This window comes from Myotis daubentonii, chromosome 1, assembly GCF_963259705.1.
Source record: "Myotis daubentonii chromosome 1, mMyoDau2.1, whole genome shotgun sequence".
NCBI lineage: Eukaryota > Metazoa > Chordata > Mammalia > Chiroptera > Vespertilionidae > Myotis > Myotis daubentonii.
The window spans coordinates 177,650,296-177,675,653 of NC_081840.1; the positions used below are offsets into that span (position 1 = coordinate 177,650,296).

General features: G+C 43.8%; 1 protein-coding gene across 17 annotated transcripts in view; it reads left to right on the forward strand.

Annotated features, from left to right (window-relative positions):
- WDFY3 (WD repeat and FYVE domain containing 3) overlaps positions 1-24,832 on the forward strand; it is a 277,660-nt gene extending 252,828 nt beyond the window's left edge. For 13 of the 17 annotated variants that reach the window (XM_059666273.1, XM_059666212.1, XM_059666252.1 and 10 more), the window contains 12 exons: positions 1,954-2,045; positions 2,269-2,481; positions 4,928-5,075; positions 6,086-6,240; positions 8,145-8,303; positions 10,852-11,031; positions 14,264-14,446; positions 15,385-15,481; positions 17,799-18,128; positions 18,735-18,846; positions 19,245-19,442; positions 21,530-24,832. In XM_059666273.1, coding sequence (XP_059522256.1) covers positions 1,954-2,045; positions 2,269-2,481; positions 4,928-5,075; positions 6,086-6,240; positions 8,145-8,303; positions 10,852-11,031; positions 14,264-14,446; positions 15,385-15,481; positions 17,799-18,128; positions 18,735-18,846; positions 19,245-19,442; positions 21,530-21,653 — 1,991 coding nt within the window. In that variant the 3' untranslated portion in view covers positions 21,654-24,832. Of the gene's footprint in view, positions 1-1,953; positions 2,046-2,268; positions 2,482-3,144; positions 3,303-4,927; positions 5,076-6,085; positions 6,241-8,144; positions 8,304-10,851; positions 11,032-14,263; positions 14,447-15,277; positions 15,482-17,798; positions 18,129-18,734; positions 18,847-19,244; positions 19,443-21,529 lie in introns of those variants that run through there. The other 4 variants (XM_059666314.1, XM_059666330.1, XM_059666352.1 and 1 more) reach the window with 4 other exon arrangements.
- The last annotated feature ends 526 nt before the right edge of the window (positions 24,833-25,358 follow it).

Here is a 25,358-nt window from a genome sequence, read left to right on the forward strand (position 1 = left end):
TGGAACTGTCTTTGTGTTCTAAAACTTGAACAGTTGCACTTTTCTATGAAAATTCCTAATGTAGCTATTTATCTAACCAACTGCTGTTAAGCTAGTGAGCAACATTTTTGTTTATAGAGTCATTTTTTTATAATGATCATCTGATTTGTACCTAGCAGAACTATAAGCTCAAGTTAACATTTTGGTGTTATTTTTAAAAAGTGAAAAAAAGAACCTGTTTCCTTAGATGCCAGTCCCATTTAATGTGTTTTGTTGTGGATAAATTTCATAGCAAATGGTTTCTTTAATACCTTAGTGATTATCTGGCTATAACTTAAATTTACAGAATACATTATTTTAACAATACATTAGAATAACAAGAACACGTGGAATACATGTCACTTGGTGTGCATTATCGCAACATGATGTTTCTGTTTCTGTCAGGTAGCCTGTAGTCTTCCCAAATTTTTATTTTCTGTTAAAATGATACACTAACAGCAAAAAGTTGAGTTTTATATTTTACTAGAGGCCTGGTCGTGCACTGGGGCAGGCGGGGGAGGGGTGTCCCTCAGCCCAGCCTGCACCCTCTCACAATCCAGGACTGCTGGCTCCTAACCGCTTGTCTGCCTACCTGCCTGCCTGCCTGCCTGCCTGACTGATTGCCCCTAATTGCTCCTGCCTGCCAGCTGATCACCCTCTAACTGTTCCCCTGCCAGACTGATTGACGCCTAACTGCTCCCCTATTGGCCTGATTGCCCCCAACTGCCCTCCCCTGCTGGCCTGATCGCCCCCAACCACCCTCCCCGGCCGGCCTGGTCACCCCCAACTGCCCTCCCCTGCTGGCCTGATTGCCCACAACTGCCCTCCCCTGCCGGCCATCTTGTGGTGGCCATCTTGTGATGATGTGAGGACGTGATGGTCACCTAGGCTTTTATTAGTATAGATTTCTTTAATGAGAATATTTACAGCAAAATATATATCAGCTCTATGGAGCTCCCTGAAGAATTAATGCATCAGAAATATGAGAAACCCCATGTATTCCAAATATCCCAAGGAGACAGTGGCACTTTCATTTCTTCTATTTTTAAAAAATCCTCACCTGAATAGATTTTTCCACTGATTTTTAGAGAGAGTGGAAGATAAAGGGAAAGACGAAGAAAAATATTGATGTGAGAGAAACACATCAATTGGTTGCCTCCTGCACACACCCTGACCAGGGCCCAGGCCAGGGAGGAGCCTGCAACTCATTTCTTCTTAAGCAAAGAAAGCAAAATGAAAGTTACTGAGGAGTTGGGAATTCTTTCAATAGCCTTCTCCATGCAAATGGCAAAAATTTGTCAGAACATTAAGACAAGAATGTCAGTACTGGTTAACTACTGATGACTCACCAAACATGAAGCATTCTGGAAAAGCCTAAAAAAGGCAGAGTTTAGAGCAGCAGTCAGCAGTCTTTCAGACCTCACTGACCAGTGGTCCATGGACCACCACTTGGCAACCGCTGGTTTAGAGAAATGTTAATTGTCTTCCAAATGAGCCATCCATCCTATGGGCATTAAATTTGAGGGGTTTTTCCAAACTCAAAACAGTAGCCCCATAAAATGTTTCATTAAGGACTCCTGTAGTCAGTTAAGTTTTAGACATGTTGTAATATCCCTCCTAGAGAAATGCCATGTGTCTGAGGAGTCTTGCAGGAAAGAAACGCCCAACTTTGCATAGCTCAGCATTTCCTGAAGTCACTTGACTATGAGCATCCCTCTGTTTTGCTAACACTTAATAAATCTCTCTGAGGAAGTACACTAAGGATCAGTCTTAGGAAAATAGCAGAGCAGATGATATCTGAGGGTCCTGGTGGTAAGATTTCATAGTTCTGATAATGAATCTACACCCACTGTTTCTCTGTTATGTTAACATGAAGTTACTATTTATCACATTTTTCACATCTATATATTTTTTTTAATGTATCCAACTGCACAGGCTGTAAACAAAATGGCACCAAGCTTGGAGATGTTATCCTCCCACCCTGGGCAAAAGGGGACCCACGAGAATTCATCAGAGTCCACCGAGAGGTAATGGGGGTACACTTGGCAGTTGAGCTTGGATCTCATTGGGCCATTGGCCACAGTATGAAGAGAGGACCTTAAGCAATCTATCACCCATTTGGTCAAGTTACTAATATTGTGTTTATGATTTTTAGTTATTTTAATTCCTGTTGATCACTGGCCAATTTTTTTCCTTTCTGAGCAATTAATAAATGTCAGCCAGTAACTGAACCTTTGCTTTGAATTACAGGCTTTGGAATGTGATTATGTGAGTGCCCATCTGCATGAATGGATTGACTTAATCTTTGGCTACAAACAGCAAGGCCCTGCTGCAGTAGAAGCTGTAAACGTCTTCCACCATCTGTTTTATGAGGGTCAAGTGGATATCTACAACATAAACGACCCACTGAAGGAGACAGCCACAATAGGGTTCATTAACAACTTTGGTCAGATTCCTAAACAGGTATGGATGTTCTTATCATCAGTGTTCTCGGGTTCCGTTTTTAAGTGCTGTAGCATTTCTTTACATGATCAATACCATACAAAATAATAATTAAAGTTAGACTAAGTTTTCAATAAAGGACCATAAATATCACCCAATAGGTTCCAAGAGTATTGCTTTCTCCTCCCTTTTACGTACAAATAAATAGAAATTCGGTTGTTCACGGAGAGTTTTCCTTGCAGGCTAGTGCAGGGTGTGCTTTCCTGTACCTGCACAAGACCTGGCAAGAGGTGAGGAGAGCCTGGTCAGGAAAGCAGGTGGGATCTGGGGCACAGTATACACAGAGATGGGGTTCCATCCTGAGGCCAGTGATGAGCCAGTGCTGAGTCTAAGCAGAGAAATAGTGTGGTCATATCTAGATCTTAAGGATCATTCAGGCCACAGTCGTGCACACACATGCATATGCATTGTAGGGGAGCCAAATTAGGAGCAGAGGGCCACCTAGGGAGCTCTTGCAGTAAGTAGTTCAGGAACAAGTAGTTTGAATTAAAGAGGTCTGATAAGTGATGTGAGACTACCTGCCATGGGAGTGCCTGGGACCCATCCTGCACCAACTGCTCTAATCACCTTCAGTAACGAGCAGAGCTCAGAGACTCCCTCCCTTCTTTTGTCCCCATTGTCCAGGACACACCTGGAGGGCAGGTGCACCAGGAGTAACTAGCACTGTGGAGAAGGCTTACGTGGGCCGGTCAGACCATCCACTTTCCCCAAGTGCCCACACTTTGACCTCAACTATCCTTCTCTGTTCCTGCTTCAGCTATCTCCTGGACTCCCTTTTTGTAGGTTAACCAACCTAGTGGTTCCCAGAGCTGACAGCTGGGAACACAGAACAATGGCTTGTCTTTGTACATGGAAAAACTGAGAGGAACAGACAGCAGGACAGCCTGTAACTACACTGTTCCTGGTGCAATCTGATCCCCCATTGAAGGAACCAAGTTTACTGTAAAGTGAAATGCTTGTTGATAAACACTAATCACAGCTGAAGACTCTTAGCTAAGCCTTTCCTTTCTGCAGAGGGTTTTAAGCACAGAAACCATGTCTCATACCCTCTGGGGGAAAAATATTCTGAACAAAATTAATCAAGATAGCCCTGGCCGATGTGGCTCAGTTGATTGAGCGTCGTCCCGTGCACTCGGGTCTGAAGTCAGGGCACATGCCTGGCTTTCAGGCTCAATCCCCAATAGAGGGCATGCAGGAGGTAGCCCACCGATGTTTTTCTTTCTCTCCCTCTAAAATTAATAAAAACATATTTTTAAAAAATAATCAAGATACATACATGTAGGATGTTTGTTCTATTTTTAAGTGTAAGCGTTAAGCAATCTAGAAGATAGAGTCTGGGTAATAACGTATTTCTAGGATATTCCAGTGACTGATATAGAGTACTATCAAGTGTAGCAGTCCTAAAAAAATTTAAACTTCCTGGTCACCGTATTCGTGCCTCTTTCTATACCCTTGCCTGGCTCTGTCCTGAAATCCTCATATAAAAGTTCGTAGTAAATGTTCATTCATAAACATGCCTCCAAGTGTGTGGGTCTTTTTATACAACTTCAGAGGCTTGGGTCATTATTAACTTCTATAGAAAATAACAGAATTCTGATACTGTACTCCTATATGTAGATAAAATAGGGACAGTATGTTAAGTGTTTGGGAGCCTAGAATGTATATCTTTCTCTGTGCATAGCATTTTTCTTGGTCAAATTCATAATGTGGTGGTGTTACTTTCATCTTAAACCTCACTTCCTCTAAGCTTTCCCTAGTATCTTCCTTAGATAGCAGTTTTCTGACGGAGATAGCTCAACGCTTATTTTGAAGATGGAAAGTATTTGAAAAAGTCATTTCAAATGTACATTAACACTTTTTAATCCTGTAGAAATATCGAACAGAGATGCCAAAGAGTTTTTTCTTTCTTCCTTTACAACATGGCAAAGTAAAAAGAAGGCAACAATGTTTACATTTTCAGCAAATTAGCAACACCTAAGAGACCAAAATGATGTTGCACAGAGAAAAACCACCTGAAGCCAGAAACAGCCCAATAAACAGAATGTCTGCTTGCCCTCAGTGGCAGAGCGGTGTCGATCTATAAGAATTAGTTAATCTTTAGACACCATTGGAAAATAATTGTCAGTTGACTATAGTTTGAGTAAATTAATTGACTTTTGAAAAGTTAGGAAATCATTGTACCACGATGGTGACACAAACTATGGTGTCGAAGCCCTGTCCCTGCTTCCAAAGGTGCGAGAGCTCTGGCAGCCTCTGAGCCTCTTATAATTTCTTTCCTCAGAATTTGATAATGCAGTACCTGCTGGTTGTTATAATGCTTAAGTGAAATAACATAATACCTGGCATGTAATAGGGCTTAATAAATGTTAGTTTTCATTGTAAAATGTATCATATGATCTCGTACCAGCTATTTAAGAAACCTCATCCACCAAAGCGAGTGAGGAGTCGGCTCAATGGAGACAATGCAGGAATCTCTGTCCCTCCAGGCTGTACAGGTGACAAGATCTTTTTCCATCATCTAGACAACTTGCGGCCTTCTCTGACACCTGTCAAAGGTAAGATGATGGGAATAAACCTTTGATTCATGATTCTGTGGGATTATTTAAGAATCCTAGTTGAGCAATAACAACTTTGCTTTATGACAATAGTGTAATTTGTAATGAGTGCTGTATTTTTGTGTTAAATCACCAAATACTCATTAGATTTTCTCCTTCTCTGTTTCTGTTTCGGCCTGTTGGATTTTCCATCAAAAAGAACCAAAATGGTTTCTTCCTCCTACTAAAATATTGAAAATTCTAAAGTACCAACTCTGTAACTCACCCTTTATATTATATATGTAGAAAAACTTCTGCCACCTTCATTTATACATATTCTGCCAATTTAGAAATAATGGTAACAAGACTGCATTTTTAATATGCCAATTTAAAGTATTTATGAGATAGCTAAACGTACTTTTGCAAGTGGATTATTTTCTCCTTAGAATTAAAAAAAAAAAATGTTTTTGCAAAGTCTTGAAGTTATCATCTAAAGAAATCTAAATATCGGTGCTTCAAAGTCTGGTTAATTGGATTGGCCACCAGCTCTAGGCCATCTGCCTCATTACACAGACTTCGCCCGGCACCAGCTCCGGCCTCTGCTCAGCAAGGGTTCTGGAGCACTGGTGTGGTCGGCAGCGTTCAGGGCAGAGCAGGGAACCTGGGCCTCTCGGGGAGCACCATGGCCTTTCTTCAGGGAATATAGGGTGGCTATAACTTGAGAGGTGCCGAAGGTCTAAATTGGTTCAGTCTATGTGTGACGTGCTGGGAACATCCCAGATCCCTCTGCACAGCCCTAGCGATCAAGAAGGCAGGCCTGACTGCTGGGAGCACACCAGGTACTCAGACAGCAAGGCTGGAGGGGAAGCCTGGAGGGCAGGGCTCCGGGGACTGACAGACCATGCTGCACCTCTCCGGCCCTGTTGTCAGGATGCTTGTGTGAATATTTGGGATTACTTTACCATCCACTATGGAATAATGAAGTTCTTTTTCCCTGCCCTTGTTGTAATGTGTTGATTCATTTTGTGTAGAACTCAAGGAGCCTGTGGGACAAATAGTGTGCACAGACAAAGGCATTCTTGCAGTAGAACAGAACAAGGTGCTTATCCCACCTACCTGGAACAAAACTTTCGCCTGGGGCTACGCAGACCTCAGCTGCAGGCTGGGAACCTATGAGTCAGACAAGGTTTGCATCCTTTCTTTCTCACTCATTTCCTCTTGCTCTTATGGCTGGGTATACTGCTTAATCGGGGTGGAGAAAGCCCACGCCAAGGGCTTGTCAACTGGCCCTCCAAGGCCCAGAGGAAGGGAGAGCAGGAAAACGAGCGAGTGGACTAGTCATGCTTCTTACAGAACAAGCCTCTTGGGGCAAGTTGTATTCTGGGGACCAGCAGTTTCCCTCCACTCTTAGAACTCCTCCAAGAGTCCTAGCCAGCCAGGCAGTCAGCATTTCTTACAGCCAGAGAGCCTCCCCCGGTGAGTCACTGCCTGGCCCTCTCATCTCAGTTCTCTTAAATGGCTGACAGAGACCTGTCACCGCATCCCCCAAGAGTCAGCGGCCGCTGTAAGTCCTGTAAGTATCCCTGGGGAGAGGCAGTGTGTAGGGATCCTTTAGTGCCCTGTGCGCCCTCTGACAGTCCCCTCGTACATGCAAGAAGGATACAGTCTGTGCCGGTGATTTGGGTTGTTTTATTGAGCAGGGTGATCGCTTTCACCGGGGTCTTGTCCGATGGATTCGAAGAATGAAGCCACGGACAGAAGGTGATAGGTGAAAAGTACAGAACCTTTATTGCAAGCTGACACTACCTCTAAAACCCTAATTCTAGGTTCTAAGCCTAAGACTCTGTCCTTCCTGGATGGACAGAAGGGGACCCCATGGGGACGGCCCCTCTCCCCCAATGGGGGAAGCCTTCTCTCTCCTCTCTCCTCTCTCCTCTCTCCTCTCTCCTCTCTCCTCTCCCCTCTCCCCTCTCCCCTCTCCCCTCTCCCCTCTCCCCTCTCCCCTCTCCCCTCTCCCCTCTCCCCTCTCTCCCCTCTCCCCTCTCTCCCCCTCTCCTCTCTCCCCCTCTCCTCTCCCCCCTCTCCTCTCTCCTCTCTCCCCTCTCCCCTCTCCCCTCTCCCCTCTCCCCTCTCCCCTCTCCCCTCTCCCCTCTCCCCTCTCTTCTCTCTCTCGGAAAAACCAAAAAAATCCCCCTTCGTGTTCCTTTGTCTCCAGTTTACATATGCTACAGTTCTTTGTCTGAACCTGACCCTTTCTTATTGGTCATTCTACTACATAGAATTAGTTTTCAAAGTTCAAAGCCCATGTGGTGTCTGCTGTGTTCTCTCCCTCTTATCTTGTTGGTTGGAGTCACTTTTGATTTATCTTATGGTTTTCTCCCATAAAGTGCTGGCAAAGAAAGCCTTATCTTATAGCCCTCCCAGCTACTCAGGTCAGGGCTACGATTGGCCTATATTATGGTCACTTTATTTGCTCACGCCAGAGATACTCCTGTCTGTCCTTGGTTTATGGCTGTTTTAGTTGCACAGGACAGAGATATTTCTGTGGCATTTCTCTATCCATTGTACAAGTAAGATAAGCACCTCCATTATGTATTCAAGTCTTCATTATGTATTCCTCTCCCATAGACCCTCCTGATCTCTGGGACTCCCTAAACCTGCCTAATTAAGGTGCTACCTAACCCTTTCACAAGTCTGTATGTCACACTGTAACGCGTTTAGTTAACGTTCGTATCAGTGGAGTTCATGCTTCCTTTTACATTGTAAGTGGCTACGGCAAACACATCCTTCACCAGGTTATCCCCCTGCATCTTACAGAGCATCACTGAGTCTGACGTCATCTTCCCGGACTGAAGAAACTGGAGGCCCCCATTAAGGTTTCTAGCAGCAACTATGGTTAGGAGGCTGTAGAGGGTAGCTCAGATAGAGCTTCAGTGGAAAGGATGCTAAATTGAAACCAGCCCAGAATGTCCTATCATTTGCCTGTGAGGACCTGCCTAGAGGCCTTTGTCCTTCACACGGTATGCTTGTTGTGTTTCCAACACTCATGGTACTTGATGGCCTGTGTCTCACATCTGCTTTATTTTGCAGGCAGTGACTGTCTATGAATGTTTGTCTGAGTGGGGCCAGATTCTCTGTGCCATCTGCCCCAACCCCAGGCTGGTCATCACGGGTGGAACAAGCACAGTTGTGTGTGTGTGGGACATGGGCACCTCAAAAGAAAAGGCCAAGACCCTCACTCTCAAACAGGTAACAGTATAGGTGAAAGACATCCCATCTCAGCTGCCCACACTCTAGCAAGCATGTCAAACTCTGGCCCACAGGCCGCATGCGGCCCATGATGAATATTTTTGCAGCCCAGTCAATATAATGGTATGTAAGAAACGTTTTAATAAAAATTTCATAACGTAATTTTTACAATATCCTGTTATACATAATTATTAATAATGAACTACAACGTTTGCTAATGACTGATTACTATAATCGTGTTGCATTCATTTCCTTTATGCGCCTTACGCACAAGCACACCATTTCTCTCCACTAATACTAGCAGCGAATATTTTTTAGCAGCCTATTGCCACATCATTAGTCTTGAACTGACTTGTTTGGTGTGCGCAACAGGAAATATTTCACTTTCGGAGAATAAGAAAAATAGGTTTATTTGCGTTACGCTTATTAATTTGTGCAGTTAGTTATTCAGTGTCTGGTAAGTTAATGTTCAAGAAAAAATTAATTTTTATTAAAATGTTCTATTATGTTAACAATTACTCTTTATTTCAGCCTTTTGTATTCAGCATGCCTCTATCAAAATAACCCTACATTTCTATGAAAATGGAAACTTTTGTTTTTTTGCGGCCCACATAAACTTAAACCTTCTTTATTTGGCCTGTGTTAGCCTTTGAATTTGACATGCTTGCTCTAGAGAAAGTAAAACTTCCTTAATTTTAAGGCGCTTCCAACATAATGGACAGAACCAAAAAAATATATGTTCTTTTGCTAGAAATGGGTCTAAAAAGTACAGGAAATGAAATCAGAAATACTATTTCTAAAAATTATCTATGAAGGTCTTTTTTTAAAAGATCTGAGGCATGCTGTCTTTAGGTAGTATATTTTAAAATAAACAAGTAACATAAATATTTCTCAAAAGTTATATGTAAATTGAAATTTTACAAACCAGATTATATTAGTGCTACTGATTCAGTATTACTTTCCTTTCTGGGCGATTTTCGTTCAGTTGGACCATTAAATCTTTGGTTCCTTTGTCTTTCTCTTTCCTCATTTATCGTATCCCTAAAGATATAACAAACTCCTGAACATATTCAGTAGATCCATTAATGATGATATTAACAAATATTTTTTATAACTTCTTAAGTACTGACTATCCTAAATTTCTTACATTCTTAAAGCAAGAATCCTTTTATGATTAAGCAATCATCTTTTAGCATTTGATTTGTGAGTTATCACACAGTCGTTGTTTTTTAGTGTAGTATACATCTAAGTATTTTTATGATACAAATTTGAAAATTAGAGTAACAGTATCTTCCATTTATTGAGCACCTACTATGTTTAGGAAAATGTGCTGAATGTTTAAAAAATGTAAAACATCAGTTCTCACAGTTCTACAAGGTAGTTATTAGCTCTCATTACACCTGAAAAACCAAGGCTTAGAGACACATAGCCAAGTCACTCTCAGTGGTAAAGCCAGGATGTAAAGTTCTCCATGACTCCAAAACTTATTTTAAAGCCGAACTCAAACAAAATATGTATGGAAAGAATTGAACCCCTTGTACTTATATTCCAACAACCATCTATATGGCCAGAACTTCCTTGGCTGCTGAGTCTGAAGGTAAGCCATGTAAGGGATACAGTCTTGACATGAGCAGACAGAGACAGACTGACAGTATAGTTTGCTGATCCAGATGCCTGCTTACAATTTTTTCCATTTAGAAAGTGAGCTTTGGAGCTATTAGGCCAGTAACCCTCAGTAGAAAGTGCTTCTTATTTAAAACAGCCTCCTGGGGTTTATTTAATAAGCATATAATAAAGATGACCAAAATTTTAAGCCATTTCATTAAATATAAATTCAGATTACTGTTAGGAACTCCTAACTGTATTTTCTTCAAAATACTTAGTTGCCTGCATTGCCATTTCCATGGGTCCTGCTTCTCTTCCTATTCCAGCAAAAGAGAAAAGTTTCTGCTCTGTATCTAGTTTGCAGAAGGAGTCCCTCTGGGGCACAGATGTCTGTGTCTCCTGTTTAGTGACAGCCCAACAAGCACATAAGAGCCACATTTTCCCTTTATCTTCTGGGACCATGTACCACAACCATGCAGTTCTCACAGTTTGTATATTTTTTAAAAAATCCATCCAATTGCAGTTCCTTACAATGAACTTAACAGGAATTGATGGCATGAAAGAATAGATTCAGAGCTGAAATTTCTGTATTCTGGGGGCCATAATCAGTACATCTCCACATAGAAATGGTAGAAAGAAACCAAGCTGGGTTGCAGTGCCATTCTCTCTTCCTTCCAAGATACTGCCCCCAGTCCAGGAAAGAATGAATAGAAAAACAGAGACTGCCGCCTCCAGAGCCCTCCAGGTTGCTCCCTGCCCCCCCCCCCCCCCAGTGGCTTAAGGCAAGAACAGCTGGCAGGAGCAGAATGAAGGCTTTCTAGACGCTGCGCCTGATGCTCATCCCAGCACACGTGCTGTCATTTCCTGGTGCATCCCGGGTCTGCTGTCCCCCTCAGCTGCATAGTCCCTGTGATCAGCCTGAGCTTTCTGTTCTCCTTTATAGGCCTTGCTCGGCCACACTGACACCGTCACCTGTGCCACAGCTTCATTTGCCTATCACATAATCGTCAGCGGGTCCCGTGACCGAACCTGCATCATCTGGGATCTGAACAAACTGTCATTCCTAACCCAGCTTCGAGGCCACCGAGCTCCGGTTTCTGCTCTTTGTATCAATGAATTAACAGTAAGTAGTAAATTGTCCTCTTGGTTCATGTTTAGGAAAACAAGTAGGTCTAGCCAACATAAATAAAAGATGACTCTGAGTGTTCTCTTGGTTGTTAAGGACTCATTTCCTTGATTTATGTGTTGTTTGTAAAAGCAAATGGATGTTAAAGTTTGTAACTCAGCAGTTCTGTCTTAAAATTCATTCAGTGCTGCATACTTCAAAGAGCAAGACTTGGTTCAAAACAAAACATTCTAGAATAGGTGGTTTTTAAAAACAAGGAATATGTAGAATTTGTTGAGAATTTTACAATTGTGTTGAAATTTTTATGACATATATTCAAATTATTTATTATGTAAAGTGAAAAAAAATAACATTTGGGTACTCAAACAAGAAAAAAATTGTTATAGAACTACTAGAGGTACAATGCACATAATTCGTGCAAGAGTAGGTCTTTCTTCCCCCAGCTGCTGGCACCGGCTTCCCTCTGGCACCAGAGACCCGGGCTTCTCTCGCAGCCCCGGCTTTTTCCAGAAGGTCATCCAGTCTAATTAGCATATTATGCTTTTATTATTATAGACTAGAGTCCCGGTGCATGAAATTTGTGCACGGGGTGAAGAGGGTGACCCTCAGCCTGGCCTGCACCCTCTCCAATCCAGGATCCCTCTCACAGTCAGGGACTGCTGGCTCCTAACCACTCACCTGCCTGCCTGCCTGATCACCCCTAACCACCTCTGCCTGCCGGCCTGATTGCCCCCTAACTGCCCTCCCCTGCTGACCTGATCGCCCCTAACTGCCCTCCCCTGCCGGCCTGATCACCCCTAACTGCTCCCCTGCTGGCCTGATCGCCCTGTAACTGCTCCCCCCTGCTGGCCTAATCACCTGTAACTGCCTCTGCCTTGGTCCCTGCCACCATGGCTTTGTCTGGAAGGACGTCCGGAAGATATCCAGTCTAATTAGCATATTACTCTTTTATTAGTATAGATTCTTAAAACAGATCTCAAAGTTAACAAAGGGTATTATACAGACAAATGAAATGAGTTGGGATAAATAAATGCACTGGCCTAGGAGGCCCCATGCAGACCAGGCCTGCCTGAGTGGGGAAAGGGGAGGGTAGTCATTGTCACTAAGGTGTGTTGATAACTAGGGGTAGGTTTACAAAGGCTGAGGTCTCTGTGTCCAAGGGACAAGTTAACACATCCGTATGCCCACATATGCACAACAGTCTTGCAAAGCAACCAGAGCTCCCCCAGCCTCATCACTTCTTAGCCGTATCTGCCCATTCCCACCTCTCTCCTTAGATCCCCTCCCCCCAGAGTCATCGTGTGTGACACAGAGCCCTAGCCACATCATACCATCGCCCAAGCGGACAGCTTTCCTTCTGAGGGATGCTACATCTTTAGTTTCTACCAGAAGATACTAAGTATGATGCTTTTAGTCAAATACCTTGTAGTCATTCAAAGAAAAAGGAAAAAGATACAAATTCAGTTCTGGTGAATGGAGATTAGAGTGTCTGATAACAGTAAGAGTAACCAGGGTTGGCAGTGGGTGGGGTGTGTGCAGGGGTAAAGAGTCAAATTTGTGTTTTGGTGTATTGGAAAGGTTTAAGATATTTGCAGAAGAGCACCTAAGGCTGGCCCTGCAAACATCTGTGCCGAAGTTTTACTGACATGTCAGTGCACCAGAACTGCTCTGGTCCAGCAGTGCTGCTCTGAGCCAAACACTGGGTCACGCTATTCCGAGCACCTTGCTTTGGGGCTCTTGACTTAAATACTGAGAGTTTTGCTTATGGTCAGTAGTTATTTGAGCCAATATATACCCATTGGATTGCAATAGTTGCTGCAAACACTATGGAAAAGTGTTTGGTTTTATTCTTGTGAGATGTTTTTGTAACCTCTTAATAATTCATGGGGAAAAAACTCATTAAAAGATTTCTATTCGTGTTGTATTTTTGCAGCCAATTTAAGTCTGCTTTACTTCAGTCTACATTTTGGACCTAAGCTGCCTTGCTGCTTGCCCTTTGATTCCTCCTCCTATGTTCACCCCATAACCACAGGGTTGGTCTAATGCTCTCTAATGGAGGTGCCCTGGGGTCATCGACAAAGCCTTGTTCAGTACAGGAGGGAGAGGCTGGCTCTCGTTGTCACAGATGATTCAGTGGCCGATGCAGAGGCAGACACAGCAATGCTTTGCTGAGTATTTTATTTGTTTGGGTTTTCACCATCTTGGTGGAAGAGCAGGAAGAAGGGAAGGAGGAGAGCAGGAGAACGGTAGTAGGTTCTAAACTCAGTAGTGAGCATCGTAACAGGCTGCTCAGGGATGAGAGGCAGCATGGTGTGGTGTCCAGGCTTTAGGGCCAGAGAGCTGGGTTCACATCTTCACTCTGTGATATTAAGCAGTCACTTAAGCTTTTTTACTAAAGCAGGGCTGGCACTGGCTAAACGCACAAGGTCGCAATGGAACGTCTGAAGGTCCGCCCCAGTAACTAGTAACGGAAGCAGGAGATGCTTTAGGAAGCGTCTTAATGCCCTTAGCAGTCGTGAGCTGTATTCTCACCACGTTGGGTGGACCCCAGCCTGGTAAAATTTGAGGGGAAAACTTTTTTGTCTTCGGAACTCATGAAAACCTGAATTATCAGCGCTGGGAGTCTTAGGGTTTATTCAGTTTGCCAAGTGACATATATACCAGTTTTCATCTCTTTTTTCCTCATTCCCCTACCCTACTGTGAATACAAGTTTTTAAATAGTCTCTTACGCTGTGACCACGATGTCATCTTTTTCTTTATTGAAGAGGGAGGCAGCTATACCTAGACTGCAGGATTTCCCTTTGACCCTGTGGTTTTCACTGGACTCACTTTGTAAAATTAAGTGGGGCTGGATTCTCGTCCCTATAAGAAAGGTGTGAATCAGTTTTGTAAACAGTGGAGGGAGGGGAAGAGCTCACCTTCTCAGATGGCGTTGGCAGGGAGTAAAGTCTCACTCAGCACTGTGCTGGGCACAGACAGCACGGAGGTCCTACCGCTGTCTCCATGAGGTCCCCTTGGCCGCAGCCACTCAGCCTCGGATTCTTAAAAAGGCCTCTGTTTGGGGTATTTTCTTTTAAGTCACCAAGCACTGAATTCCAGGCCTCCTCAGCAATCACCCAGTCACTAGTCACAGGACTGAAGGGGGCTTTGAGAGGCTGGCCAAGGATTTCATTTGCTTCTGGAACAAGGATGCAGTATGTCGTGCTTGAGAGTTTCCTTGCCTTCCAGGGGGACATTGTGTCCTGTGCAGGCACGTACATCCACGTGTGGAGCATCAACGGGAACCCCGTCGTGAGCGTGAACACCTTCACAGGGAGGAGCCAGCAGATCGTCTGCTGCTGCGTGTCCGAGATGAACGAGTGGGACACCCAGAACGTCATAGTAACGGGACACTCAGACGGTGTGGTCCGGGTAAGTCACTGTGAGGAAAGCGTATTAGGACACCCACTGCCCTAGTGCAGCTGACATCGTGGAGCAGCCGTCATGGAAGGGCACCTGCACAGCTTGTGACGTGGTCCGGAAGCTCTCGCTCAGACTCAGACAGGCCTTAGCCACTGTTCTCAGACATGGCTCTTCCCATCAAGTAGTCAATGCTGCTAACCACCCGACAGTGTGACACCCGTAGGCCGCTAAGCATCGTTTCCATGGCACCTTGCTTTGGTAAACGTACAAACTGCAAGTACTGGCTGTTGGGCCCGCGAATGACTTCTTAGGGAAGACAGGGACTGTCTCTGTTCTACAGAGAATCCGAGGTCACCCACTCCCTCCCTGCAATCCTGCCTGATCCCCTGAATCCGAGATAGTCTACCTTCTCTCAGCTGTCTTTGTTGGGCCTCTGCAGAAGATGGGACCACAGTGTTTTCCTTTGTGGTCTGTTCTAACACTGGGCTTTTTCTCCCGGGAGATTTTTCTTTGTGCTTCTTTTCTTTCCTTGTACGCTGTGAAAGCCTAGGGCAGCTGAGCCTGCCACAGTGAGGCTGCCGTCAGCCCCTCCCCTGCCACACCCTGCACCTTAGATAGCAGCTCTCTCTGGGAGCATGAGGCATTGTGCCAAGCTCCGGTGGCGAGGGCGTGTGGGGACCCCTCTTACAGAATGCCTTCTTAGCGATCCAGAGCACATATTAGTATATGCAAGGCTCTCAGGTGTTTTTATAGGAAACAAAACAGAGTACTTAGTTGAACCATGTTTCTCAAACTTCACTGACCACAGTCCTTTTCCCTCCACCATGAAACACCCATTAGCATCTCCTCAAACACAGCATGGGAAGCACTGTTCATGTGATGTCAGTCCCCTGTTTCACCCCGAGGCCCCATCTTCACCCAGTAACATGCACATTGTTTGAATTCAGTTTTGGAGAATGGAATTTTTGCAAGTTCCTGAAACACCAGCTCCGGAGCCCACAGAAGCCTTGGAAATGCAGGAAGACTGTCCAGAAGCACAAATAGGTACTTGTATTTCCTAAAATGTTATATAAGAGTTTTCCTGTTTTTTGAAGTCATTGAGTATAAACTTCATCAAACAGTGTAAACCAGAGCCTGAGCTGGTTGGGCATTGCCATAGCAGCACAGCCACCAGCTGCTGTGGAAGTGGCCAGGCTCATGCTGGGCTTCCTCTGGTTCCCGGGGCACACGCAGTGGTTAGGGCCTTGGAGTTGGCTCCACTTAACAGTGTAAGTAAGTTACTAGCTTCTTTGAGCACCACAGGCTTGGGCTTTCAGTTCTAAACGACGAAGTAGGACCTGGAGGCTGAGGTACTGGACAAGTAGACGGCCCACACCTCAGCCCACGTCCGGGAGTTCCACCCGTCACTCGGCGGGCTCGATACGGATGTCAGGGTGGCGTGGTGTTTGTAAACTGAACAGAGAGAAACAGTGTCCCTGCCCTGGGCCTGCTCAGGAAGGGCATTCATTCAGACAGAAGCCTGTCATCTGTTATTTGTGAAGCGCTTTAACATTTTCCAGTGAAGTAGGGAGATAGCTGACTCCTGTGCAGCAGGGGTGGGGAACCTTTTTCTGCCAAGGGCCATTTGCATATTTATAACATCATTCTCGGGCCATACAAAATCACCATAGCCTGCTGTATTTGGTCACACATTTAATTAACTTACCCCTAATGCCTGGGCAGGGCCAGACCAAGTGATTTTGTGGGCCTTTTATGTCCTACAGGCCAGACGTCCCCCACCCCTGCTATGCAGAATGATTGGCTGTAAAACCAGACTGAGATCTGCATTGGGGCGCTCATGTCCAGAGAACTCACCCCCCTTTTATTTAGAACAATTTTTGCAACAGTCTTCCCAGAAAGTGTTTCGGGTTTGACCTTTTGATTGTTTCTCTGTGGTTAATTTTTTGTGCATGGGGAGTTCAGTGTGAGTTTGACAACATGAGGGAGTTACTAAGGGAAAAGGCTTATTATCAGAAAGGCCCAAATCACTTCTCTTTGTAAGCTGAAAGTAGTTTTTACTCTGTTTGCCAGAAAACAAATGATCTGAGGCACAGGGCAGTTTAATGCTTGTATTACTTTGATGCATGTAAATTTCTACATAGTCAACTGCAACTCCACTGAAAAGGCCATCTGAGTGTCTGGGAACATAAGAGTTCAGTTTTGTGTCAGTGGATTAAGCCCAGTGATATGTGGGCACATTCCCTTCCTTTAACAACACTTTTAAGTGAAGAACAGTGGAAGATGAGATGAATAGTGAGATGGAAGAGGGGGTCAAACTCAGGGAAGAGAGACGTGTTGTAGACAGGGTTTGGCGGAGAGCGGAGAGCAGCCACGGGATGGGTTGACTTTGGACGGTGCAGAAGTTGGGAGTTGAGGGTAGTTGCTTGGGTGAAAGTGAAGACAAGCCAGTGGTTCCCTGGAAATCAAAGCTGTTTCCAAGCCTCCTTGTCTGGAGGCCTGAAAGCTCATAATCCCAAGCCGTTAGGGTGAAAAAATCCACTTAAATTAGCCAACTAGACTACTGGTGTGAGGAGCAGAGGGAGGCCAATGAGTGTTTGTCTTGCTAAAAAATATGTATGTGTAATAAGTTGGTGCTTGCACACTTGTTCTTGTTCTCCTCTTTTCCAGTTACATATGTTTGTTTTTCATAAAGTTTCGTTCCAATAGACTTTATTGCTAGGGAGTTGAGGTGAGGAAATGGAAAGGGAAAAAAACAAAAAGCTTACTAAATGAAAGCTTTCTTCAGTAAATCGTCTGTGTTGTCATTTATATTGACTACTCTGTGGAAGGCACTGTGTTTGGGACCGCTCCTGTTGAGCTGACCACTGTCTTACAGAAAGACTGTCCAAAGGAGAGAATTACTTTCTGCTGCAGGAACCGGGTAAGATTTCAGAGAACAAAGTGTTTAAGCCATGCCTTGAAAGATACATAACATGGAAACACACAGAGATTGGGAAGATGGCTGTAGGTTGAGCCAATGGCATGTGCATACTTAGCCACAAGGAGCCAGGCTGTGTGGACGAAACCCTCTAGCTGAACTGTGTTAGAGAGTGTCAGGCAGATAGTGAGAAAGTGAGAAATTCACAAAGGTTTTGGCCAGATTGTGAAAGAATAAATGTTTTGGCCAAAGCGTTCTGTGAACTCGGAAATTCTGCCAGGGTTTTTTTCCTATATGTAATCCAGTTGAAAATTCTGGCAATTTTTTATTGTTATGTTAAAATACAATGTCTACTGTGTCTCAACTGATAGAGGAATAACACCAGTGGGACACAGCTGGGTCTAACTCTAATGTCCATGTGTTTTCTTATCCTCCCAATGACAGGACAGGAAGCCCAGGATGAGGACAGTAGCGATTCAGAAGCCGATGAGCAGAGCATCAGCCAGGATCCCAAGGATGCGCCCAGCCAGCCCCCCAGCACCAGCCATAGGCCCCGGGCAGCCTCCTGCCGAGCCACGGCCGCCTGGTGCACCGACAGTGGCTCCGATGACTCCAGGCGCTGGTCTGACCAGCTCAGTCTGGATGAGAAAGATGGCTTCATATTTGTGAACTATTCAGAGGGCCAGACCCGAGCCCACTTGCAGGGTCCCCTTAACCATCCTCACCCTCACCCCACTCTCATGGAAGTTCGGAATTACAGCAGATTGAAGCCTGGTAATTTGGAGTCGGGGGCCTCTCTCGGGCTCTTTGTGGGTGGTCTGTGTTTTGATGGATGGGGCAACGGGCTCTGGCTGCATCTGAGCCCTGTCCCACTGACCTGGGCCACCCACAGAGGCAGGCCTCGGAAATGTCTTCTTCTGGATAGTGGATGTAGAGATTATATCCCACAGTGGTGTTGCAGTATGTCTGGCATTTTTAAAAGAAAAGTACCTCAAAACAAAAACCTCATTCATTCACAAATCATGAAAGTTTTTGAAACTAGGCAAATTATTGATTACAGATAAATAAAACTGTATTCACAGGTAACTTTGCCTTGACTGAGATAGAGGCAAGGTCCTCAGTTGGAGAAGTTGTTATCTTCTTGCATGGAAGATTTCTCTTCTCTGTATTCATCTTTGCAAATGAGGCTTTCTCGGACCTGGCCCAGGGTCAGTGTTAAGCTAGATTGCTCTACCTTCAACCGAGGCAGCAGCTGCTGAGAGCCGGAAAAGCTGCTGTAACTGTACGTTATAGCACCCTAACTTTTAGGAGCACCATGTTAGGGCACACCTAGCACACGTTGGCCTCCCTCACTTCCGTATGTCATGTCTTCCGCTGCAGGGTACCGGTGGGAACGGCAGCTGGTGTTCAGGAGTAAGCTGACTATGCACACGGCCTTTGATCGGAAGGACAACGCGCACCCCGCAGAGATCACCGCCTTGGGCATCTCCAAGTGAGTGTCAGGCCCTTTCCAGCTGCTCATCCAGCTGAGTCCGCTGCTGAGCCGGGGCCCAGTCTTCAGGGAAAACAGATTTCAGTTCATAATATGGCTCAAAAAGACAAATCAGAAGTTTGTAGATTTGAATGCTGAATTAAACAAAAAACAGCTTTGCCTTCTCTGTACTTCTAAGATACAGCAAGGTTTGATCCAAAGAGAGTTGCGATGGAAGTGTAAATTCAGACCCAGTTGTATTTTTGTCTCTTCCTACACACGACCCTCACCCCAACACACACCCCCACCACCACACACCCCCCTGAACACTAGAGAGCTGCAGAGTAACAGAAAGACCTTCAGCCACAGGGCTGTGCTGGCGCCGTCCCTGAGGGGGCTCTGTGCTGTGTCTCCTGCAGGGATCACAGTAGGATCCTCGTGGGTGACAGTCGAGGCCGAGTGTTCAGCTGGTCTGTGAGTGACCAGCCAGGCCGTTCTGCTGCTGACCACTGGGTGAAGGATGAAGGAGGGGACAGCTGCTCGGGCTGCTCGGTGCGGTTTTCTCTCACGGAAAGACGGCACCATTGCAGGAACTGCGGCCAGCTCTTCTGCCAAAAGTAAGATGAGATGCATACTTTTTGAGTTCCTGGGGGTTAAGTTCTCAGGATGTCAGTTATGCCCAGTGCGTAGCTTCTGATTTGCTCCTGGGCCTCACTACCGTGTGCTGTCAGTCTAACCCTGTCTTCACTTTCTCTCTGTTCTTTTTTGTTACAATTGTGAAATATTTCTGTCATACCGGGCCACCCAGGACTCAGAATGGGAAGTTGCTAATATTTCATTGTATTTCTGTGTAAAACATTATAGATTCATTTTAAGTCCTCTTTTCACCCTCACCAATTGCACTCTCTTCTCCATGTTGTCTTCAAAACAGTACTGTATTATGCTTTGTGCATTTGCAGTTTTACTTAAATATAGCATGCCTTCTTCTTTAGCTTGCTATAGAGATGCTTTCACAGACAACACGAGTTGTATAATTGTTTTTGAACCAGTTATTGAGGCTTTTGCAGATGTGCTTATCAGAAGCAGTGTGGTCCTTTGGTTGTACTGACCAAATGCTCACTGGACTGCTGTCCATGTGTCATCCCAGGCGAGTTACCCTGAGTTCCAGTGGCTTCATCTTTAAAATGTGGATGGTTATCCCTTTCTTCACAGAGGTGTTGAGAGAATTAAATGAAATCATTATAAAGTGCCATGTGCAGATTCTGTCTATGTAGATGTTCAACAGAAGGTATTTATAATTATTGATTTTTTTTCAGCTTAATGTCTTAAGCTGTCCTTTGGGGAAGTCTGATTTAAGATGAGGTGCCCGAATGTTGCTGCAGCCATTCCTTATGGGCCTTCCCAGGAGGCTGGCACAGGGTTCTGGCCTGTGGCTCTGTGCTCTGAGAAGCCCGCTCTATAAAACCCAGTAACCTAGTGGTTTCCAATAGTGAACACCCCTGCATGTCCACTGGCACACATCTGTTCTTTGTAGTTTAATTTTCAAAATATTTTTTAAATGTAAGTAATTATTTAAAGTATCTATTGCTATCAAGTGTTGGATGGAGCCCTTATTTGAAAAACCGACCAAACAGTGATTGATGATGACAGAGCAGACGCAGAAGGCAGAGCTGTCCCGGAGGCGTGGCCCGCCCTGAAGTCCATGCCCTTCAGTTGCTGAGGTTCTTCTCAGAGTCCCGTAACAGTGCTTTAAACCCCTCCTGTACAGTTTACTGGTAGATTAATAGAGGAAATAGAATTCTGTATTTTAATCGTGTGAGAAGCCAAGCTTAAAATGATTAAATGCCATGTCCAAGGTCATACACTGCTTTATTCCAGGAATAGGAATATTTTTAAAAGAATTTGAACATTTCTTAAGTATAATCTACTTCAGGGAATTCTATCAAAATAAATAGAAAATGAAAACATTTGGACCAAACAAAAAAGCCAAACTATTTGTTTAAAAAACAAGTAAGGCGTGGATCAAACCAAGTGTTTAAATGCCCAAAGGAATTTGATAGTGACCAAAGTGCCTTTTTTAAAAGATATGTTTTTATTGATTTTAGAGAGAGGAAGGGAGGGAGGAAGAAACATCAATTGGCTGCCTCCTGCATGCCCCCTACTGGGGATCAAGCTCACAACCTTGGCATGTGCCCTGACTGGGAATTGAACCAGTGACCTTTTGGTGCATGGGATGATGCTCAACCAACTGAGCCACACCGGGCAGGGCCAAAGTGTCTTTTAAAATGGGTAGTAAGTCTCTGCCAAGAGAAAAAGTCAAGCTCCAGGTAAAGATACTGGCATGCTTCTGAGTTCACAGGGCATGGGAAGCGGCCCTGCCCAGGAAGAGTGGCCACACAGCTGCCCAGACCCCTTGGCTTCATCCTATAGGAGAATCTTAACTTTTTATAATTCTCTTCAGTCAAATAGCCCACCTTGATTTAATATTTCTTTTCTTCATAGACTGAAACAAATAATACAGCATTTCTTTTGGTCCCGTGCCAAGCCCATGACACAAACCAATAGTCTTTGGCATTCACCTGGCATTATGTGGTCTTTGGCATTATGCTGCAAGATTTCCTTCTGATTTTCAAATGAGTGTTTCTCAGCCCAGTGATCAAACATGGAGCAGACCTATAACTACTGGATTTTGCCTTTCCTTCAGGTGCAGTCGGTTTCAATCAGAAATCAAACGCTTGAAAATCTCATCCCCAGTGCGAGTTTGTCAGAACTGTTATTACAACTTACAGCATGAGAGGGGTTCAGAAGACGGGCCTCGGAATTGTTGAAGATTCACACGCGGACTGGAGACCACGGCTGGAGACCCTCCCCGCTCCCCGTCCCACTCGGAAAGGCATCACAGTCTCCGTTTACACATCACTGGACAACACGCTCGGGGTATTGAATTCAAAGGGATCATTGGATAAACGGGTGACGGATACAGTAACGGGACAGGCGCTGTTCAGGTGACCAGCACAAGAAGAATAGGAGGTGGTTCCTAGGAGCAACATTGTCAATATCCGCTTCTCCCTGTAAACATCACTGTCTCCAAGGGGAAATCCTCAGTCACTGTTTTGTTTTGTTTTTTTGTATGTCATTTTTATAGAGCTGCTCATCCTTATTTGGAAAAACCAACAACAAAACAAGGCTTTTAGAAAATGGCTGTAAATCTGACTTCTTTGCAAGTAACTGTGTATATTGTAAATAGGTATAAAGGCCTTTTTTCTAAATAAGGACTTCACTGCCTGTAACATGAGATTTCAAACTAAACCACTAACTCAATGAACTTCTTATGGTTTGTCTGACATCTCTCACCAATTAATTATAAATATTTTTTTTTAATCCTCAAAGGCATTATCTGTGGTCTCCCCCACCCCTTCCAAATCCATCCTGTGCCCAATGTTTTGTTGTTGTTGTTTTTTTCAAGTTGGCCCACAGTATCTTCACTTAAAATAGGCTAGTAACCAAAATAATGTGGGCCTTCCTTAGGAACCAGTGTGGGAGAAAAGGAGTCCAGCCCTAAGATACCCTGGAAATATTGGAGCATCTTGCACCGGGCTCACACCATCTCAGTGTTGGTCTGATGTCACAAGGCCCCGGTAAGCTTCTGTTTGGACTGCCATTTGGTCATAGCAAACCTTCTTAGCATTGCACAAAGGTGGTCAGGGGATCGGTGTGATGCGGGAAACAGCCCTGCCTCCACTAATGGCAATATAATTGCATGTAACCCAAATTAACTTCTCTTGCATAGAACATAGTAAGTATGTGTCTTTGGTGACACTAAAAGTTCTACTATAGCTTATTTTCAAAAAAGGGTGAAAAAAAAAAGGTGTACAGAATTAACATATAAACCTTGTTGTAAAACTGGATCATGTCAGAACTGCTTATAATTAACCTTTACCATTTAATGCCATCTACCTGAAAACAGTGAGATTTATACTGTATCAATGTCTATTTTTTTGTTTTTTGCTATGAATATAATTACAGTATTTTAATATTTAGTTATTTAATTTGTTCTACTAGTTGGTAACAGAACACACAGATCCAGGGAGACTAAAGCTGGTAGGGGCTAAGAGATAAGCTTAGTTTACAGAGAAATGGCTTTGGTGGTGGGATTTTTTAAAATGTGTGTTATGTACATAAATATGTATATATATAAAACAAATGAAACAATTAATCTAGATTTTAACATTTTCAGATATTTAGTGATAATATTATGAGCAATTCTAAAAGCCCAGTGATTTGAAAAATGTAGAATCCTTTATGGCCCAAGGAAGGAAGGACAGGCCTTCACACCCCATGGAGGCACCGTACACAGGACAGTGGCTTTGGCTTTCCCAAGTCTTCATCTTCAGGCCCTGGTGACAGGCACACTTATGCACTAAAATGCACATATATGCACATGCGTTCAAAAATAGGCATTGGTACAACAGCAATCTTGTACCGAATGGGCTGAAACCAGCTTAAGAACAAATTTGTTCTTCCTGATAACTAGGTCTCCAAGAGAAAATATAAAGGCTGCTTTAGTGCCTTATGCTTACTAAATTTAAACCTTTATTTACCCAGGTTTGAGCCTACAGTCTATTTATGATTACATATCAGAATTGATTAAAACACTTCCATTTCTAAAAGTTCCAATATACTTGTTAATAAAAAGGATTATTGGCATTAATACTTTAACTTGAAGAAGAGTTGTGTTCTGTTTTCCTTTCTGTGTCTTATCCTCCCATGCCCCCCCACCCCCATCTTACTTTAGTTCTAACGAATAATACTGGATGTTCGACACTTGCAGGAATCATGCTATCGCATAACTGTGGGCTCTGCCTCTGCCCAGCCCCATAGACGAGTTGTAGCAGTGTTATTCTACACTTTTTCAAAGAAGCGTCCTCCTTGTGTACATGAACCATGTTTACCCCAAACCCAATGGCAGAGGTGTTCTTTAAAGACTTGAATATATGAATGTGTGTATGTAGTTACTTAAAGGTTATTCCTCTTTGTAATATGAAGTTATATGGGATGAACACTTTTAAACTTTCCAACACAACTTCCTTGACCAGGAGATGGAAACCAAAACTCTTGTGATAGTATTTCCTCTGGCAGCTGGTGCTGTGGGCAACTGTTCTGTTCAGTGGGGTTTGGTGTGCGTGTTTATGTCTAATGCAGAAATCACAGATCACTCACATATACAAGTACACTCACATGCATAAACTCGTTTCTCTGAACGTCTTCCTGTGTTCCATGTAAATTTGTTTGCCAGCCTATATTCCCAGCCTGCACATCCACATCCATGTGGTCTGATTCTTTGTCTGAGAGCACCTCACAGGCCCCTGCTTGACCTCCATCGTTCCTTTGTTCATCCATCCGCCCATCTAGCCATTTATTCGTCCATGTGTTCTAACGTGTGTGGTGTGCTACTGTAATGTCATGCTTTGGAAGAGAATAGCTGCCCATAGCGGCCATCCGTCTGGGTAATAGCAAAACACTCTAGATAAGTTATTTTGCACTTTCTTATGTATAAAGTTGGTAGAAACTTATTTTTGCTTTGTATCATTTAAATACATTTTGTTTTGGTAAATGAACTGTGTATAAAATATTTATGCCGTTACAACTGTTTTTAGAAAGTATTTTTAATTTCAGCAAGTTTGGTTACTTGTTGCATGACTATTAACACGGCTGACTTTTTGTGTCAGTGCAATGTATATTTTTTTGTCCTGTTATTAACTTGTAAGCCCTAGAAATGGCCAATTATTTGTACAGCAACAGAAGTAAATTGAAGATACTGGCTAAGACTGGATTGATTGTGGACTTTTGTACTATATTGCAGAATTCAATACCTGTTTGGTGGTTATGTAAAAGGCCTGAAGAATTACTACTAGTGTGCAATGTGTGATAACTGAATGTTCATTGTATATCTGTCTCTGATGCAAAAAGGTAGAGTAACACAATTACAATACATGATTAAATTCAATAGTCCAGGTACTATTTTTTTTTTTTCATTTCAAATAAATACCTACTATTCACCATCCATGAAAAAAAAAAAAAAAAAAAAGTTGTTTCTAAGCCAGTTCTTCAGGGAAGGAAAAAGAAAGCAGAACTGAGATCTAATAATCCCCAAACTTTATAAAAACTGAGGTCTAACAATTCCCTAAACTTTGTATAGTTTAATAGTTGTGACTATATCTTTCAAAAGCACCTGCTTATGGTCTCAGCTTGCAGAAGTTTGGCTATTAAGTTTGGCTCAAATGCTAGTTTGATCCATCTCTAAATTCCAGCCTTCCTGCATTCTGAGCTTCCCGGTTGTGTGTGAACAGCCGCAGGGAGAGGAAAGTGACTCCTAGGAGGCATGGCCCTCCCACTTGAGTGGACCTATGCCCCAAGACCTCATTGCATGGTTGTGGGAAAAGTAAGCAACAGTGAAGTATCTATCTCCTGCCCCTTGCAAAGTCACATGAGGACTATTCCGGTGTCCTGTCCCTCTTCTGCAAGCACACACC